Source organism: Notolabrus celidotus, chromosome 21 (assembly GCF_009762535.1).
Source record: "Notolabrus celidotus isolate fNotCel1 chromosome 21, fNotCel1.pri, whole genome shotgun sequence".
Classification (NCBI taxonomy): Eukaryota; Metazoa; Chordata; class Actinopteri; order Labriformes; family Labridae; genus Notolabrus; species Notolabrus celidotus.
The window spans coordinates 19311764-19333131 of NC_048292.1; the positions used below are offsets into that span (position 1 = coordinate 19311764).

Here is a 21368-nt window from a genome sequence, read left to right on the forward strand (position 1 = left end):
CAGACATACTAATAGTATTTGCATAGCGGGCACTCACAGGGTCCTCTGTGTCCCGTAGAGCTGATCTAGGTTTCAGCTGCATGTCGTCGGTACATTCGTTGTCAGAGGCAGGTGGTGACTCAGCCAGGTCCGAGAAGTCGTCCCTCGTCCTAGAGCCTCGAAAGCGGATCTTGTCCAGGCGCTTTAGCATGGTCAGCACCGCACACCTGGGCTTTATCTTAACATGGTGGACGGCTACCCTGAGAGAACCAAAACACAGGGAATCAGGGATCAGCACATAAAATCAATGTGATGAATCACTAGGAGTGGGTTTCATTGGGACTTCATTAATTCACTTTACAAATGCTGATACTGTTCATTCATACAGATACTCACATGGATCCTGTTCCCCATAACTAGGTGACTTTTTTGAAAGTGTTTCACTACCATTTGGGTTTTTAATGTATTGAATCAAACATAAGAATTGTAATTAACAAAGTTGATGTTAACCCAGTGTTAATTTCTTTAACGAAAACTGTGACGATGAATGTTCGTCAATGACCCATTTTTTAATGACGAAAAAGAGACGATGACAAGCTTAAGTCCATCACTGATACAAAAAAAATCAGAAGAATGTATGTTTTGTTTTTGTTAACATGACAAGACAAAAACGTTAGTAGAATACCGCTGGACATTTAAAATCCATCCCATCTATTCTTTATAAATAAAAGCAATGCATTGCTGTGGCAGGTTGTGTTATTTATTTGAGGGGCGCATTGTTAGCTTGGTCACTATCTGCAGCAGGTAGACTCACTGTGTGAACCAGGTTTCCATGCCTCCATGCATCTGCATCTCATTTTCCTTGAGGATTTTTTCCTGCTGCGTCTAAAGCTTGATTTATTCAAGTTTGGTGATACATCAGACACATTTAGTAAGTTTTGATCAACTCCTTGTCATCAAAGATGAAGATGCATTTCAGAGTGCCGTGAACTGTCTGTCCAGTGCGCCTGTCACTGCAAGTAAATTCAGGGACCGTCGTAAAAGTGCGATGCAGCCCTTGTATTTGTGTTCATGGCATTTTTCTGTGAATCAAGAGAATTAAAAAAAAGGCACGGTGGTCACAGCAAGAATGTTTTCTTTTGACTTTTTTAGCAGGGACAGGCTGTATTACTTAACTTAAGATATTACACAAGCAAAAGTGTTAAAAGAGGGAAATATCTATGATTTTAAGACTTGGTACAACCCTGATACCTATATCTGATCAACTACATGAATTATTTTTAAGAGAGAATTTGTTTTCTTAAATTAAAGACTAAATGTGACTAAAACTATAAAGGGCTGCAAAAACTAAAATGTGACTAAAACTAACAGGCATTTTCGTCTAAAGAATGAGACTTAAAATAGCTGTCAAATGAATACAGTGTTAACCCTTAGAGGAGACAAAGACTCTTAAATAAATTATCTATGATGCTTTCATTTTGACATTTTTACTGCCTTACATTTAGGTTACTTATTTCCTGAACTGTCCAAAACATTAGTTTAATTTTTAAATGATGTTTATGCTCCTTACTTGAAAACAGGTAAAAGTGTAAATGTTCATTGTAGTAGCACCCCCTGAAGAGGCACAGGCTCCAACACTGTTTTTGGATTCACAATAAATCTTCAAACATCAGTTTTAAAAGTTTCTGACCATCTTTTGGAGAGGCGAACAAAAAAGCTGTACATGCAAAAAACTGATATAAATAAGAGCAATAAGTCAACTTTTAAATGGAATTGAAATTAAGAAACTTAGGTTTACTGATGTTGATAACCTGTTTCAGTATACACATGGGCACATAAATGTGAAAGATGAAGGCTGACAGCTTGTTCTTTGTCTGCAAAGGGCCCAGTGGATTTTCTTTTTTTGTCAAGACACCTTGACACCATGAAATCTGTTCTCAGGATAACCTCCTGAATCCACTAAACAGCTCCTTGCTGTAACAGTTCAGAACACTCATCAGCTTTACTTACGGTTTCTTACAAAAAAGTCTAGATATAAATACAACATTTTCTTATCCCAGCAACTTTTCCTCCTCTTCCCTTTCCTCAACAAATCCCAAAATGTATTTTTATCCAGAAAGTTTTAGTAGTGAGAAAGTTGATTCAGCTGAAGGAAATTGGCAAGCTTAGCCACATTTGCTGAGATTAATAGGCAACAATGGGAAACAAACTCTATACCAACACTTAAAATTATGCAGTGTTTTGTTTAAATTGCAAAATGTTCAATTATGATTTTACAATAAGCAATCAGGTAAGAATTTCGAAAAATCTATCGGAATCAGATTAGAACTAACTTTACAACTGGAGATAGGCCTAGAAACATGAAACATGAAACATGAAGTATTATACTAATTTAAAGTATATGTACAACATTAGATAAGTCAATAATATAGCTACACAGGGTTCCCACTCTTTTCCAGAGATCATTTTCCAGGACATTTCCAGGACATTTTCATTGATGATCAAGCTGGTATGACCGTCTAAATTTAGTTCCTAATTTAGTTCCTAAATAGTCTAATATGTTCCTCTTAGTGGAAGTCTACACTGAAAGACATGTAGGCTATGGCTATCAATGAAATCATCTCTTACATACTTAAAAATTATGGCAAATTGATAATAGAATAATGCAGCCGCAGATGTACAGCACTTCACTTTATTAATGCAACCAAGTAACAATGATGGGCAACATCTCAGCTTTCTCTTTTCTCAAAAAATATAAAATGAGCTAAGAAAAAACAAAAGAGCCAGCAAAGGACTCAGGAAGCTGCCTTACTGAAATAATTAAATAATAATAATGATCAGAGGATCAGTGCTTTAATGACCTAAATAGAACTGAATGACAAAAATGGCCACAAATGTTTCTCAACTCAACTCAAACTCACAATATACCTGCTTAATCATGATATTCATCCTGCTAAGTGGTCGATATAAAACAAAGCAAATGTCACGTTTTTTTATTTGAGTTACCGTAAACTCTGAAAAAATCTCATCGGTGTAAAGACGCACTCTGTATTTGAAGATCTCTCAGAGATTTAAAAAAGTTTAAACTGTCTTCCTGCATGGCGATGTCTATTATGATCAGCGATGTCTACAACGTGGAGTTTCTGTGCAGCTGTGTCGCTCTTTTTGTTCCATTTGTTTTCACTATCGGGTGTTTGGACTCCTACTAGCTAGAGCAGGGGTTCTCAAACTTTTTGGAGCCAGGGACCCCTTACAGGTGAGAAAATTGTCAATGGCCCGCTCATAATTGTAACACAGATTAAGCACATTAGTGATGTGTCATGATCAAAAGCAGCGGCTCTGAGAGCCGATGCTTTATAGTGAATCAGAAGAGCCGGCTCGCATCGAGAGAGAGCCGGCTCCAAGTTTTTTCCTTTCGCTGCTTAGCTCTCACAGTGCTCAGCCCCAGCTCTGCTCACAGCAGAACTTTGTTTTGATTAGTCAGCATGGCGTCCATGCGGCCAATCACATGTGAGGATATAGGATACAGGTGATGGAGGGGAGGCTGTGTATCCTGGCTACATCTGTTCCTTCAGAGAGAGTCTTCATGAAGACCGGGCAAATACTCACTGAGAGGAGAAATCGGATCAGCCCATCCAAGCTGAGGCATCTGATTTTTCTCAATGCCAACCTGAGGACATTAATAATGTTTGCTCCAGTTTGATTCTTGTTCTGTTTGCTTGAGTTTGGTTATGGTTCTGTTAATTTGAGTTCGGTTCTGGTTCTGTTCTGTTCTGGTTCTGTTCTGTTCTGGTTCTGTTCGGTTCTGGTTCTGGTTCTGGTTTCGTTCCGTTCAGGTTAGGTTCTGTTCTGGTTCTGTTCTGGTTCGGTTTGTTTGAGTTTGGTTCTGGTTCTGTTTGCTTTAGTTCAGTTCTGGTTCTGTTTTGGTTCTGTTCTGTTCTGGTTCTGTTCTGGTTCGGTTCTGGTTCGGTTCTGGTTCGGTTCTGTTCTGGTACGGTTCGGTTCTGGTTTGTATCTGGTTCAGTTCTGGTTCGGTTCTGGTTCGGTTCAGTTCTGGTACGGTTCGGTTCTGTTTTGGTTCTAGTTTGGTTCTGGTTCGGTTCTGGTTCTGGTTCGGTTTTGGTTTTGGTTCTGGTTCTGGTTCGGTTCTGGTTCTGGTTCTGGTTCTGGTTCGGTTCTGGTTCGGTTCTGGTTCGGTTTGCTTGAGTTTGGTTCTGGTTCTGTTTGCTTGAGTTTGGCTCTGGTTCAGTTTGCATGAGTTTGGTTCTGGTTCTGGTTCTAACCCTAACCCTAATCGTAACCCTAACCCTAATCAAAACCCTAATCCTAACCCTAATCATAACCCTAACCCTATTCCTAACCCTATTCCTAACCCTAACCCTAATCTAACCCTAACCCTAATCCTAACCCTAACCCTAACCCTAATCTAACCCTAACCCTAACCCTAATCCTAACCCTAAACCTAACCCTAACCCTAATCCTAATCCTAACCCTAACCCTAATCTAACCCTAACCCTATTCCTAACCCTAACCCTAATCTAACCCTAACCCTAATCTAACCCTAACCCTAATCCTAACCCTAAACCTAACCCTAATCCTAATCCTAACCCTAACCCTAATCTAACCCTAACCCTATTCCTAACCCTAACCCTAATCTAACCCTAACCCTATTCCTAACCCTAACCCTAATCCTAACCATAACCCTAATCCTAACCCTAACCCTAACCCTAAACCTAACCCTAATCCTAACCATAACCCTAATCCTAACCCTAACCCTAATCCTAACCCTAACCCCTAACCCTAATCCTAACCCTAACCCTAATCCTAACCCTAATCATAACCTTAACCCTAATCCTAACCCTAGCCCTACCCCTTATCTAACCCTAACCCTAACCCTAGCCCTAACCCTAATCACAACGCTAACCCTAACCCTATTCCTAACCCTAATCCTAACCCTAACCCTAATCATAACCTTAACCCTAATCATAACCCTAGCCCTACCCCTTATCTAACCCTAACCCTAACCCTAGCCCTAACCCTAATCACAACGCTAACCCTAATCCTAACCCTAACCCTAACCCTATTCCTAACCCTAATCCTAACCCTAATCATAACCTTAACCCTAATCCTAACCCTAGCCCTAACCCTAATCACAACCCTAACCCTAACCCTAATCCTAACCCTAACCCTAATCACAACCCTTACACTAACCCTATCCCTAACCCTAGGGTTAGGTTAAGAAAGGTTCTATAACAGAATAAATGCACAAAATTGGGCAAAAGTCTTCTCATAAAAACATTGTACGTAAAAGGGTTTTCAACACAAACAATTAGTTTCTGAAAGTTACGGTTAAATATATGGCTACAAAAGATCCTAAATTAAGAGCCGTTCGGGACTTGAAAGAGCCGGCTCTTCTTTGGGAGCCGAGTTAAAAGAGCCGGCTCTCTGAAAAGAGCCAAACTTCCCATCACTAAAGCACATGCTTACTACCATTTGCACTCTTCGTTTCCCTTGGAACTATTTGTATTGTAAAACGTATCAATGTAAATACTTCAGACCTGTACCATAGTGATAAACAGATAACATTTCAATTTGAATCAAGTAAATACCACTTGTATACTTTATAACAGAGGGTCATTTCATTCCTTGGGACTCAACATTGTGATGGAATTCAGCAACAAACTGGACACTGGACACAGAAGACTCAGGAGACTCGGACGGCTTACGTTGAAATAGTTTATATAGAACTCGATCGAGGAGAAATAACATAACAGTACACAGGCAGGAGAGCGCAGTGCAATGCCAAGTCAGTTCTGCCAGACAAAACCCTTGGCATGGTATTTATTCCCTCTGAAGACGACACTAAAGTTAGATAACCATGTTTGGACAATAGGAACACAACAAGTGGGAAGAAGACCTGTGCTCTAGTTCTGGAGACAGTAAGTCGGCCATAACACATAGATAAAGACAGGAGCAGGGGGAGAGACCTTGACTACTACCCTGACCCTATCTCGCCCGTCACAGATGACATAGGAAACGTTGTTGGAATAATTTTCCAGGACTATATGTGATATTCCAGGACATTTTACTTTTTCTCCCATTTTCAGGGTGTTTTCCAGTACTGGAAAACTGGTCAACTGTTTTCCAGGTTTTCCAGGACGCGTGGGAACTCTGCTACAGTTTGATTAATAATATTTTATGAAATTAAAACTTATTCTCACCAATGATATCTTGGTGTTTGATTTAACAAAAGGGTTCCTACAAAACAATCTGTAGCGTCCCTGTGCTCTAACGTCTTCCAGTAAAGAAACAATCACCTTTCCCAGTGTCTGCTCCTCCTATCTTGCTTGCCCATCTAGGTGCAAAACTATTAAAATGAGTAAAAAAGAAAATAACACCCATGACATTATAGCAAAAAGCTTTGGCAGCTGAAATCGGAGTCGCAGTGAATGCACCCAGTGGGGTGAAAGGAACAAGGTGGTTGCCCCATGTGTCTAGGAGTTTGAGCACATTCCTAAAACCAGGGAAGGATGGCAACCTCCAGAGCTCTGGTCAGTTTACAGCGGTGTACATGCACATGGACCACCTGGCAGGTGCCTCAGCCAGTGCAGACATAGCTGGCAGAGCAAAGGTTGGTGTTATCTAACTGTTTTGAGTTGGACAGTATTTCATTATTGAAATCATTTTTAACTTTGGTGTTGTATGGGAGTTGAGAATGAGAACTACACTGATAAATTTGCAGATTAAAGCCACCATGGAGGATGGGACATTTGTGGCATTTTGCCACTTCCTGTCAGACCCTTTCTCTTTCATCGGCCGATTCGGCCTGCTGCTCCAGAGAAATTATGTAATCCTACCCCAGGTAAGGGAGACAGAGAGAAAAGGGGCCAAAATATTTTTTTGCATCTTCCCCTTAATGTGTTTTTTTATATGCAAGAACAACTATGTCTTCCCAGGCTGTCAGTGGCATCGAAAGTCTCCTCGCTACCATAGAAACTATGGCAGCCAGACCCAAACCTGATGGTAAGCTGTCTGAGTTCCTGGCAGCCATGAAGAGGCAGCACCAACAGAAAGGAGGAGAAACTGGGACACAGGGACACATACAATGTGTACTGTATACAATCTTATATTTATTTAATTTTAATAAAATGTCCATAGTGTTTTAATTTTGTATGCTTCACAGAAAGTCACCCTTCTTAAAGGTGAAGCTGCAAAGCTGGCAGAAGGTCAACCAATCAGCCAGTAAGCCTCCAGACAAAGAGTCATTGAGCTGACCTGTGTCTACAGTGAAACACATGAAGAACAGATTTAGCAGCCTACTTGGTGAGTTGTTGCATTTTACCATTATAGTAAGTACACTGACATGTTTGCAGCACTGTTGACAGGTCTATGTATTTGACCAATTTCTGTCTGTCTTTTGTTGATAGAAGAGAACATAAAGGATACACCAACAGCCAAGGCAGTTAAGTGTTTCAATGTCTTCAACCATGACTATTGGATAGATGATAAGCTGGAGCTCTTGGACTATGGTGTAGAAGAGGTGAAGATTCTCCTAGAGCGCTTTTCCACTATCCTGGACAGGTTGGATTTTTTTTGTGCTACATGTGTCATATTTCTGTTGACATTATGCCTAAAAATATGTTGATATGGACCTTTTTTCTACTTCTCATTATTCCACCTCATACCAGGAATGGGTGCAACAAAGAGACGGCTAAAGAGGAGTTCTGAGAGATGAAAATGACAATAAAAACATCATTCAAAGAAAAAAGCTATCTTGGACTGTGGGAAGTCACGATGACAAAAGAGCCCTACTGCTCTGTTATTGTTAGTAAACATAACATGATCTTCTTTTCACTGTAGATATGAGCAGTTGGTTTGATCAGTATATTTGTTTTTTTACAACATATCCTACACCTAGTCAAGATCATGTTGGTGCTCCCAATATCTGCGGGAGAGTCTTTTCGACACAAAACAGAATTAAGTCGGATGTTAGGGCAAGTCTGCACACTGATACTGTGGAGGACCTCATCCGGATCAGTGTTGAGGGGCCAGAATTGATGGAGTGATGGATTATGATGCCGGGCAGGATGTTAAGCTGTGGTTCTCCCAGGGGAAGAGGGTTAGGAGGCCCCACTATAAGAGCTGGCCCCTCTGAGTTGAATTGCAAGGGGTGAAAAAATGCTGATGTTAAGTTAAAGTTATGCTGCTGTTAAGTCAATTTAATACAGCATTTATGAAAAGTAAAAAAACAGAATACATGTAAACATGTGCATGCCATTCTTATGCTTTGCTTTTATTTGAAAACATTTTTTTATGTCTTGAAATACAGTACAACTATTTATAATATAATTTATAAACCGTATTTGCTAATCATATATGACAGAGCTACCTACCGTACATGAACCTGACCGGATAAATGCAATTTCAGGTAGCCTAGTTTGTGAAACTTAGACCAAAGGAATAAGGGATCATATTCAATATCTTGGCGTGTGACACGTTTTCACCGTCAGTCTCACGCTCTCACTCTGCCCAAACAAATCTCACGCCAAAACCATAGACTGTATAAATAATGGACATAGTATCCGTGAAGTCACCCATCTGTTTCTGAAGCGCAGTTTTGAAGCTAATCATTGGTGGGAACCATATTGGATATGCTAAACCCAACCTAACTGCTGTTGAGGTAAAAAAGGCGGGCTTTGAGCCTCCTAGCCAAGAGTTATCTTAGTATCTTCAAAACTGCCGTGTTATGAAAAAAATTCACCCTCCATACAGTGTATGCCTATCAAGAAATGGGCTGTCCAGACTACACTCGTTTTTTTTGTACCAGGCTGTAAGTATTTATTTCGGCTGTAAAGATCGACCTTTTTGACTTAGTGTGTATGTGGTTTCCGGTACCTCCGGAGCCAGCCTCAAGCGGACACTCGAGGAACTGCAGTTTTTAACACTTCCACATTGGCTGTGGAAATGTTAAATGTTTAGTCAGTCAATCAGCTGTCTAAACATATGATTCTGATCTGCCCTACTTCAACTCTGATTAACTTCTGTCAGAAACAAGGAACGTGAGACTATTAAAAACCAACACAACGGTCAGTTATCGTTTTGAAATTTAAGGTGACTTGATTGACACATGACATCAACTCGTTCAAAGTAATGTGAAGGAGTTACTCCACCTTAAAATTTCCGTTAGCTGCCAAATAGTGACCTAAGGCCGTACAGGAGTGTCACATGAAATTAGCTTTAAAGTGAAAAGTTGTTGCAATAGTAATCCTGCTCAGTACGAGAGGAACCGCAGGTTCAGACAATTGGTGTATGTGCTTGGCTGAGGAGCCAACGGTGCGAAGCTACCATCTGTGGGATTATGACTGAATGCTTCTATGTCAGAATCCCCCCTAGACGTAACGATACCATAGCGCCGCGGATCTTCGGTTGGCCCCGGATAACCGGCTTCGGCCGGCGAGTAGCGCCGTTCGTGACAGGGTCGGGGCGCGGACAGACGACGGTCACCCCTCTCCTATCTCGCACCGCATGTTTGTGGAGAACGTGGTGCTAAATGACTTGCAGACGACCTGATTCTGGGTCGGGGTTTCGTACGTAGCAGAGCAGCGCTCCCCGCCGGCAACCCCCGGACAACCACACCTAAACCACGCAGTATGGTTTGCCTAACTCTGGCTTAATTCCTTAATCAATAAATAACAACCACTTGTTAGAATGACCCTTTAGCGGCTGGATGATACAGCAGGCATGATAAACAAAATCACAGGCGGTGGTTCAGGTGTACCACAAACTGGTTTATTACACAAACAGCCACAGCGACATCAGACACCAACCAACAACGAACACAGGCAGATTATAACTGGCACCTTTTAAAGTGTGGCACTAATTGGCCTCCTGGACCAAACCATCTGGAGGTGTTCACAAATTATTTATTCTGCTCTCCAATTAATTTAGACACCTTTCCCTGTTCCTGACTTTATGTATACTGTTCTGCTTGTTCAACATCATGCAGTCTCTTGCGCTGCTCTCTATCGTCACTCCCTGAGATGAACAGAACAGGTGTTTGAAGTTTAAAGCATGTTTCGATGTGAATGTGTATTTTTGTATGGTCATTTTTAGTTTATTTGCAAGGTGCTGAAAAAAAGTGTGCAGTGGTTTTATTTGAGTTACAACACACCTTAAAAATGAAGAAGGATTACTTTGTTTTCAAAAAAATAAGATAAAAAATATAAATTTGCAACTGTCCATATCTGTGAATTGAAATAAAATTATAGTTATTTAAATTTTGAGTTCAATCCAGTTTTCTTGAAAATCTTTAGAAAATCGTGAGTGAATATTATCGTGAACCAGAAATCGGGATTCGAATTGAATCGTGGGTTGAGTGTATCCTTAAATCCCTACTTTCCTGTGTTCTCTGTGTTATTCTGGACTTTGTTTTTATTTATTTTTTTGACATTTCAGTATTTTTGTCCTTTTTTATTTTTAAAATCTGCACTTGAGTCTTCCTTCAGTCTTTTCCCCCAACGTGACAGATAAGTTCTAAGTCTGTCTATTTTCTGATAATATGAGAACGTGCTAAACCAATACTAAAACTAATCAAAATATAGAAACACAAAATATGCATTACTCGGTGACACTGCAGAGTTGTGAAGTTGACACCAAGAAAATCGAAGAATTCAACATTACTAAAAAAAGAAAATAAACTATCATATTGACCACTGTGAACGTCAATATTACCAGAACTGCATCAATATTTAGCACAGTTTAACGATAGCTGTTAGCTAACCCTCACTGGGTTGTTGAATATGTGTCCCTCAGGTTTCAGTTTTTTATACTGTCTATGGTTTTAGCATGAAGACTGGGACTGAATCAAACCCTGGAGTTTGACGTTAGGCCTCGGGTTACCTATCCCCATACAGCCAGGCATGATGTCCGTAACATTAGGAGGCACAGCATGATAAATACCCTCATTTTGGATGACCCCCTCAACACAGGAACTAGCGTGTGATGTAATCCTCTTAATTAAAAACAAGCACGTAAAAGAATAACACGGGGAGAAAACGTGTCTACTCACCCTGCACGTAAATCGTAGCAAAGTTTCATGAACACTGAGATTGTCTTTAGTCTGCTTTATCCGTCAGTACACCTGCTGCTGCTCTGGAAGTCCACAGTAGTGCCCGAACTGCAAATATGGTCCGTTCATCCCAGCAATCCCCTCTTATTTCTATGAACTGACTAAATGTCGTCTCCTGGTCGGGTAAACCCCGGTCACGTCTCCCCCTGTCTGATAACAGTCTCCCTCAGCACCGCTGTTAGCTTGGAGGTCGCAGACACTAGCCTCCTCTGAGCCTCTTGTTGATTTCGCACTAACAGGCAGGGAGCTGTATGGGGAGCTGGGCCGAGGACGTTTCGTCAGTGTTCAGTGCTGTTTTCTTAAAGGGGCCGTTTGAGGCTGATGATGCTCCACTGACAGGACGTAAGCAGACGGAGCAGACACACAGCCACCTCTCCTTACGATGCTCCTTACCACCACACAGTGGCTGCAACTACTGTTTGTCGTGATAAGTTAAAGTGGAAGTAAACAACAGCACCGTCAAAATACAAAGTAATAGCCCACTGTTCAATAATGTACTATATCGCCCCCTTTACTCTATTTAGTTAGAAAAGAAGTGCCTTTCTTGGATGTACTCTGTAGATAAAACATATTATGCCCTCTTTGATACCAGGTCAGCAGTGGCGTACTCAGGCTGTGCGAAAACAAAAAAAGGTCACCTCCTTTCAAACCCCTCTTCTCACAGTTTAGGGTGAATTTAAATCCATTGATGAAGCAATAACAAAAGGGGGATCTGGGGGTAGTCCCCCAGAACAATTTAGCATCTAACACTTAAAGCTGCTGTTTGTAGTCACAGAGTAAATATCTGCTCAGAGAGAGGGTATTTGAATGTCAACACTATCCCTCCTAACCAGATTTCCTCTTAGCCCCCCAACACAGATCGGCGTGTGCAGGCTAAGGTGATTCTTGAGCCTGGTGGGACAGCTCAGGGTGTTGTAACCCTTTTCTGTCCATGTTTATCTGTGGTTGCGGGAGGAGGAGGGAGGAAGAGGACTCAAGAGGTTACAGGATACTGTGGACCAAGGCACCAAAATAAATACATAAAGAAATAAGGAAGTAGAGAAATAAAGAGGTAAATAAATAAAGAGAAAGTAAAGTAAAGAAAAAGAAAGAAAAATGAAAATAAAATAAACTAAAGTAGTGGAATAAAAAGAGTGATGATCGTGCCGGTCTCATAACCAACCGGAGGACGTAGTAAGGGCCGCCCCTTAACCAATCAGGACAGAGGATTGGAGTTTAGCCCTGATTGGTCCGTCATAACAGGAACGAGAAGTATAATAACAATGTTTGATACAAAGGCATTGGAAAACACAGAGATTTCGCAACAGTCTAAAATTACTCCACTTACCGATGAGTACAGATGGGTGTTATGACCTTTTCTCCAAACCCAGCAGAAAAAAAGTAACGTTTTTTTACACCATTCCTACCAACAGCAGCTTTAATTCCCTGCATTCTGTTGAATATTTACATTACCACTTGTGGAGGAAATTTAATTATGACAAGGAAAATCCCAATACTATTTATTTATTTCCAAAATACACATAGCAACATACCATAATTAAATAAACAGAGGGCACTTTTTTTTTTAATCTCTGGATACACCGCCGACAGACTGGTGGAAAATAAATGCAGAGCGATTTTCCCAGACTGGCGAAGCTTGCACACCAGTATCTCTGTATCCCAGCAACATCAGTTTCTTCTGCGCGTGTGTTTTCCTCAGCCCGACTGATTGTGTCCAGGTTGCGTGCCCGACTGATACCCGACCATGTGGACAAGCTTATTTTTCTCAAAAAGACCAAGTATGCAAAAAAGTGGACACTGTGAGACGGAAATAAATTCCTACTTAGTTCTCCTATTTCAACAAATCCACATGTTATAGTTTGAGCCACGCTCTATGATTTGCAGAGATTATTTTTATGATCCTGCTCCGCATGTTGATGTTGAGCTTGTTGTATAATTTGTACGCCTTCATATGTTCTGTGCAATACTGTCAATTGTATGCACTATGTTGCTGTGCAAAATAAAGCTTTATTATTGAATAAACAACGCATTTTTTGAAATTGTTTGTGTCATAAAAAAAGTCTGTTTTTTTTAACGATTAATTTATAATTGATTAACACTTCCAAAGATCGATTAAAGAAAATTCCTAAAATGTACATCCCTAGTTTATATACAAATATTGAGACAGAGGCCTGCCTGCAAGCTGTAAAAAAATATATGACTTAACACCCGGACCCACAAAGTCCTGATAAATACATCTTACAGAAACTTGAAATTAGTCTGACTAAGAATGACTTTGAGTTTAACTCTGAATTTTATCTACAAATCAAAGGCACAGCGATGGGAAAGAAATTTGCTCCGTCATATGCAAATATCTACATGGCAAACTGGGAGGAATCAGCCCTAGCAGCTTATCCTCTCAAACCATTACACTATTTTAGGTTCCTTGACGATAGATACACTCTAAACAACAATTCTTGCTCTATGCAAAGTACCTCAACTTATATCAGTCATTAATTAAGATAAAGGTCACCTTGGATGACAGGTCAAATTTTTGGACACTGTCACTTTTAAAGGACCTTAACTTAACAATTCAGGAAAGCTGGACTTTAGGGTCTACTTCAAAGACACAGAGACACATGCTTTACTCTACAAGACGAGCTTCCATCACAGACACACCTCTAAAGGTATTGTGAAGTCTCAGTTATTGCGTTTTAAAAGAATCTGTACTAGAGATGAGGACTTACAAAGAGCAACAAAAACACTATCCACAGCTCTAAAAAAAAGCAGGGTTACTCTTGGAGTTTCCTGAGGACCTCATTGAAAAAAAATTTGCTGGTCAAAGAAAAAAAGCATGACCCAGAAAAAATCATTCCCTTTATATCCACGTTTTCCTCTGTAAACATCAAGTTAAACACACTGATCAAACAGAATTTTGAATCTTGTCTGAAGAACACACATTGTCTACAAAACTACAATGTCATCTCAGCTTACAGGAGGAACAATAACCTTTAGAAATATTTAGTCTGTAGTACACTGCCAGACTCTCAACATAGGAGTACATTTTTTGAACTGAATACCAGTCCCTGGATTAAAAACACAGTCACACAGGAAATACTTAGAATAAAACCCATCAGAGATTTAAATACTCAGGATTGTATTTACCTTTTAACATGCTAAAAAATGTAAGAAAGAAAAAAAAAAAGGTACGTTGGACAGACCAAAATCTTGATCCGCAAGAGATTTTATCAGCACAGATAAAACATTAAAAATGGAAAAGAAACCCAAACACAAGTTGCACAACATTTCATACAACATGGTCTGAATAGCCAACAAATCACAGGCTTTCAACACATTATACAGTGGTCCATTAGGGACCAGAAGCCCCTGAAAAACAGAGGATAAACAAATTTAACTCCAAACACCAAGACAGCCTTCATGAATAGTGGGGTTGCATGGGGACCAGGGCGTGTTAATGGACAGTCCACTTCGTGGCCCCCCTTGCCTGTTTCCATGAGGTTCCTAACCCTAATCAGAACCCTAACCAGAACACTAACCCTAATCATAACCCTAATCAGAGCCCTAACCCTAATCAGAACCCTAACCCTAATCAGAACCCTAACTGATCCGTGATCAGTACGGATGCCTCTCCACGGTTCGGCACGGATATGGTCCGCGGATTGGTTGATGAAAAAAAATGTTTTGTGTGCGTTCACGTGATGACCGCATGTTCAATCTACACCCACTTGTCAACGGCAGCAGTAGTCATTGCAAGTGAAGAAGCAGAGGAACTTGAAAAACTTCCCGCATCTTGTAAGGCACATGTATGGGAGCATTTTGGTTTCCCTGTGAAATACAGTGAATGCTGAATGTGCTTGAGCCACGTATTGAAATTCCGTCACGCACCCACCAGACCAGAGGCCCTCAATCCGGCCGCCTATCTATGGCCCCCAAACTGTTATTCCTTCACTCTGTGTTTTCGTCGGGTCAATTTTTAACTTTCACTGTTGTTTATGGAGCAGTTCACATATTGGCACTTTGCCAGCTGTAGGACCCTAGAATGCACGAAAACGGTGTGCTCCAGGTTTGCAGCTCAAAGAAAAGTGGACAGTGAAAATCAGCGACTGAAAGAAGAATGGAGTTAAACTTTTGAAGTTCCTCTGCTCCTTCACTTGCCATGCCATGAAATTCAGTGAATGAGGCATGACTGGGCCCACAGATAGGGTGCTTTGCACAAGCAGTACATTTTGAGTTGAATGTTGTTTTTATTTAATGGGCAAAAGTTTACAAGTGTTTTACAAAATAAATGGAGGACAAAGTTATATTTGTCTAGTCTTCTTTCTTTTTTTTGCTGATCCGAAAAAATTATCCGATCCGTGAGTTTTTTGATCCGTTGCACCCCTAACCCTAACCCTAATCAGAACCTTAACCCTAACCCCAACCCTAACAGTAACTTGTTACTCGTTGCACAGTTCACAAATTGTTTAAAGTTAGTTAAGACAGGAGATTGGGTGACGTGATTGAAATCCCTGCTGATCATAGGATACTGCGTCTGCACATTATCTGGTTTTGGTGCCTGGAGCACAGCGTCAATCTTCTCTTTTGATTTTTGTAAGCCGTGCTTGTCAATGACATGTCCACAGTATGAGATTTTGCTCCTGAAGAACTCACACTTATTTTTCTTTGCACGCAGGCCATGCTCACTTAGGCTGGCGAGCACCTTGCAGAGATTTTCTCAGTGGTCATCATCATTCTTGCCAGTTACAATGATGTCATCAAGATAACACGGTGTACCAGGGATATCTTGAAGCACCTGATCAATGGCAAACCCAAAGACGAGCCTGTTGTATTGAAACAGACCTTTATGTGTGTTGATTGTGAGGAGTTTCTTGTTAGATTCCTTGACCTCCATTTGTAGGTAGGCTTGTGCTAGGTCGATCTTTGAGAACTTCTCCCCTCCTGCCAGCGATGCAAAGATGTCGTCAATGCGTGGCAGTGGGTACTGCACAAGCGAGCCAGATGCAACCCTGGTGGTGAAGCTTTCAGCAGTGTGTCTGATCCAAGCGGCAAACTCCGGTCTCAAACGATGAAGCCAATGCGGAAGTGCTATAAACTGCAGTACATCGAGAATCCGCTTGAGGCTGGCTGCAGAAACACCGGAAACTACATAGATATGAATGGGAAAAAGACGATCTTTGCAGCATTAATAAACATGTTTACAGCCTGGTTCAAAAAACGGCTTGGCCCAACAACGCTAATCTCTCTAATGACATACACTGTACGGGGAGTGAATTTTTTTCTAACGTGACGGTTCAGATGATATTAGGATTACGAGTTTTGCCCAAATAAGGACATGACTGACGTGACTCCCGGTCGGGAACACACAGCCATTGGCTAAGAGGCTCACACTACGTCACACTCTGCCTGGTTGAGTTCCGCATTATCAATATGGCTGCTGCCGTCGATTTGCTTCAAAACAGCTCTCAGGAACAGATGGGTGACGTCACGGATACTACGTCCATATTTTATACAGTGTATGGTCTGATCCCTGGTGGCTGGCTGCAGTATAGGTAAAAAAAATCTGTCTCTCCCGTTCATTTGAATGGGGGAGCAGTCAAACTTTAAAAAATAAATACATGTCGTACGAATGTTTCTCACATCCGTATGCTGTGGTGATATGTAGTTATTATTTAACTGTTTTGTGTCCAAAGACTCTTTTTCCTGAAAAGTTTCTTTTCCGTTAGTTATTAGAGTTTAAAAACGGGGTTTTACTTCTGGGTTTCCTTTGATTCACGTCTTGTGACGTTACGCTGTAGGGCGGAGCTTATTGCAGTGGCTTCACAGGCTCTGGCTGCACAATGGCGGCGCCCAGGAGCGGGATTTTTTGGCTTCAGAACCGTACAACGGGGAAGAGGCGGAGCAACGCTGTCCACTTTTATTTACAGTCTATGGTACTGCACAGTAAGCAGCACAGGATTGACGCTCACTTTGAAGTCTCCACATATGCAAACAGCTTCAGCCTTCCCTCTCTGGGCATCGCTCAATCACTCCATTCTACTTTTGACAGGACGCCAGAGGCCACTAGATTCTTTAGTTCAGCTTCCACCTTTGGACGCAGTGCATACGGCACCGGACGGGCTTTGTGGAATTTTGGAGTTGCATTTTCTTCCAACTCAATTATTGCCCTTATCCCTTTTAGTGTGCCTATGACCTCTGCAAACACATCCTCGTTGGTCCAGTCTGATCTTCCTTAACCGTTCTTGGCCGAAGAGTGGCGGCCCTCCTTTTTTCAACTTCAATGTTTTACCCTCATATGTCACTTTCACGTTCAGTTTACCTGCGGGGCGCACTTTTTCACCTGTGTAGGTCTTGACTCGCACAGAGGTCCTCAGCAACAGTAAGTTGGGGAACAGTCGCCTGTAGTCGGCTTTTGAAATGACAGACAAGGCTGACCCTGTGTCTAGCTCCATTTTCAGTTTTATGCCAGACACATCTTGAGTGATCCAGATAATTTCTCTGTCATCTTCATGTAACTTCAAGCAAGCCAGTCCAATACTGTCACGGACTCTGATGTTGATCCACTTTCACGTTTTCACATTTTGCAGTGAGGACTTACGTTTATGTTCCAAGGAAGTGAAATTGATGACAAATCCGATGACGTACAGGGGCTGAGGTTAAGGTAATTGGTCAGAGTTGCAGGAAAGTTGCGGTGATTGTATGAAATTGCAAGGCCGCGAAAAAATCGCGCTGACTGGTTGAACTTGCGTTGATAGTTGCGATCGCGAAATCGCAACTTCCTGGAGGGACTGAATAGGCAGTGCTTTTTTCCAGTGTAAGATCTTTTTCTGACAGTAGCCTTTTCTGTGTGCTTTGACAATGCATGCCACAAACCAGTCTGTCAGGCAGAGCATCATAAAGTCCTACTCCAAATTCACCAAACTGAGTCAGGCTGCGTAGTTCAGCAACATATTCTGAGACACTTTCATCTTAAGACTGGTTTCTATTGTGAAAGCGGAATCTCTCTGCTATCACAAGGGGCTTTGGGCTCAAGTGGCAATGCTTTGAAATCATCACATCATTTGCAGAGAAGTAAAGTTCGACCCTTTCAATATATGACTCCCAGTCTTCATTTGCACAGTCAAACTCCTCTATTCTTCCAACAAAAGACATGCTCACGTTTTGTCCACGTTATCCGCGCTCTGAGGTTACAGCTATGGGTTATAGGTATCCGTTAGCCTGGTTTAACTTGTCACTCACGAGTCTTTTTTTTCCTCTCTCTCTCTCTCTCTCTCTCTCTCTCTCTTCCTCTGCCGAGCTCCGCCGTTTCCCTCAACTGTCAGTGCAGCCGGGGTCATCCACCTGCATGTCGGTTCGTGCTCATCGCCATCTTGTTGTGTCTGTGACAACTTTATAAAGTGATAAATAAGGAGACGGAGCTCCTTAGGACGGCAGGTGACAAAGATGTACGGCGACACACATCACTGCGCCAATGTAATTAACATGAAATGCGCTGTAAGGCACAAGGGGGTTGATATAACTCCGCTTGGATAAACAGTCCATGCACTCCACCAGGGGTTCCCAAAGTGTGGGTCGGGACCCCCTGGGGGGTCGTGAGACACAAATGGGTTGGTCGTAGTCTTCCAGAATGTTTTTTTTTTTTCAAGTTATCTAAAAATATATGTATATGTATTTATATATATATTTATATTTATTTATATGTATTGTATCTTCCTTTTTGTTTGTACTGTTCATTTTTTATCTTTTATTTAGTTATTATTATTACTATTGTCATTATTATTATTATTATTATTATATTTTTCTATATTTTTTGTATTTATTTATGTTTTCTTCTCTTTGTTGGTTTTGTATTAATTTGTTAACTTGTGGTGAACAAAGAAATACTGAAAAAAATGCTATAAAAAAGTTGAATGACAAAAGTTATCTAAAAATAGTACATTTTACTCATTTATTGTAAAAAATTATCAACAAAAATAGTAGCTAAACTTGAAATAAAACCTTGAAAATAGAAAATGTAATGAGTTTGACTCCTTAAGTTTAGGGTTAGTGACCAGTTAATTATCAAAAGTATCAGTAGCAGTAGATTAATTCATTCAATTGCACGGGAAACACAGCCACATATAGGTAGGCTAATTTTCTACAGACCAGCTAAATGAAGCCACATTAAATCACTTTGAGGGACAGTGGGAGTCACGAGTCTATGGCACCTATATTTTGGGGGTCACGGGCTGAAAAGTTTGGGAACACCTGCACTACACCATACACCAGCCTTGGATTGTGGATTTGGACTCTATAACAAAAGTGGTAACTGTAACCCTAACCCCAACCCTAATCCCAACCCTAACCCTAACTCTAACCCTTGAAAATGTTTGGATGTTTGAAAAAGCTGCCAGAGTTAAGCAGATGTTATTCGCTAACATTATAGGAGCAATATCATCGGCTTCAGAAAGGGGCCCTTATTTTGAATCAGGCCTTCCCCTTATTTCCAAGGAGGGAATATATCCTCCAGTTGTGGGAACCAAGTTGTTTTATGTTCATAGTGTTCACTTTTGTTCACGCTGTTGTCTGTACCCATGTTCTGGGAAGCTTTGTACCAGGTTGCTTTTGACCATCAAAGACAGAAACAAATACAATAAATGCATTATCAGGAATACAGGGTAATAACACTCAATGTGAATGAGTTGCACAACCCGGTAAAAAGAAGTAAAGTTATCGCTAAAATGAAGAGGGAGAAAATACAAGTGGCTTTTTGGCAAGAGACCCATCTTTCTAACTCTGAACATGAAAAACTTAAAAAAATGGGCTTCATGAATACATATTATTCCTCCCATAAGTCAGGGCGTAGGAGGGGAGTGGCCATATTACTCTCAAACAAAGTACAGTTCCAACTAACTTCTCAAATCAAAGATAAGGAAGGACGCTATATCCTTGTCAAAGGCAAACTAGACCATAAAGAAGTTACTCTTTTAAATGTTTATATGCCACCTGAACAGGATAAGTCATTCATCAGGAAAATATTCGATTTACTAGCCCTCGAATCATCAGGAACTCTAATATGTGGAGGAGACTGGAACACACAGTTACAACCCAAACTTGATTCTACAAACCTACACAAGAGAAAAAGTCAGAATTCCAAATTCTTACAGAAAATGCTGAAAGAGCTAGGTCTTTTAGACATATGGAGAGAGCTCCATCCCACTGAAAAACAATTTACATACTACTCCCCTCCCCACAAAGAATACTCTAGGTTGGATTACTTTTTTCTTTCCACAGTAGATAGACATAGGATAAGTGAATCCAAGATTGGCATAAGAGACGTTTCAGATCATGCAGGAGTATACCTTACGTTGCACTTAGATAATAAAAAAAAGGAAACGCTCTGGAGACTTAATACCAGTGTCCTAAATGATAAATTATGTAAAGATTATATAAAGAAAGAATTGAGGGAGTATTTACAAATTAATGACAATGGAACAGTATCACCAAATGTCTTATGGGACGCCTGGAAGGCTGTGCTCAGAGGTAAACTTATAGCCTTTACTTCCCATAGGAAAAAAGAGAAACAAAGAAGATTACTGGAATTACAGTTAAAAATGAAGAACATAGAAACTCAACACTATATTCACAAAGACTCCAAAACACTGGCTGAACTACAAAGTATCCAAAAAGAAATAAATGAGATTTATGACGAAGAGATTGAGAAAAAAGTTAGATTCACAAGGCAAAAGTACTACGAAACTGGTGCTAAAGCCATGAAACTACTTTCTTGGAGACTTCGTAAACAACAAGCAGAGAGGACTGTTCAAAAAATAAGAAACCCAAGAAATAATAAGATTTGTCATAAATTAGAAGACATTCAACAGTCCTTTGAAGCCTACTACAAATCTTTATACACCCAACCTGAGAAAGCAGACTCCTCAATAATCGAAAACTTCTTAAAGTCCTTGGATCTTCCCTCAATAGGAGAGCAGCAGAATAAAGCACTGACAGCAGAAATAACCATTACTGAACTGAGCAATGCAATCTCCCGAATGAAGACAAACAAAACACCAGGGTCTGACGGGTACATCAGCGAATGGTATAAATTATTTAAACTTGAATTAATGCCAATGCTAATCAATTGCTTTAACTACACTCTTAAGGAGGGACAGATGCCACAAACATGGAGTGAGGCAGTAATAACAGTAATACCTAAGGAGGGCAAGGATAAGGTAGAGTGTGGCTCATATAGGCCAATATCTATATTAAACACAGACTATAAGTT

General features: G+C 40.7%; 1 protein-coding gene across 1 annotated transcript in view; it reads right to left on the reverse strand.

Annotated features, from left to right (window-relative positions):
• Positions 1-11455, reverse strand: part of LOC117805033 (GRAM domain-containing protein 4-like) — a 50550-nt gene extending 39095 nt beyond the window's left edge. The window contains exons 1-2 of the mRNA XM_034673578.1: positions 11048-11455; positions 38-239 (exon numbers count right to left, since the gene is read on the reverse strand). Coding sequence (XP_034529469.1) covers positions 38-239; positions 11048-11076 — 231 coding nt within the window. The 5' untranslated portion in view covers positions 11077-11455. The remainder of the gene's footprint in view (positions 1-37; positions 240-11047) is intronic.
• Between the last annotated feature and the right edge of the window lie 9913 nt (positions 11456-21368).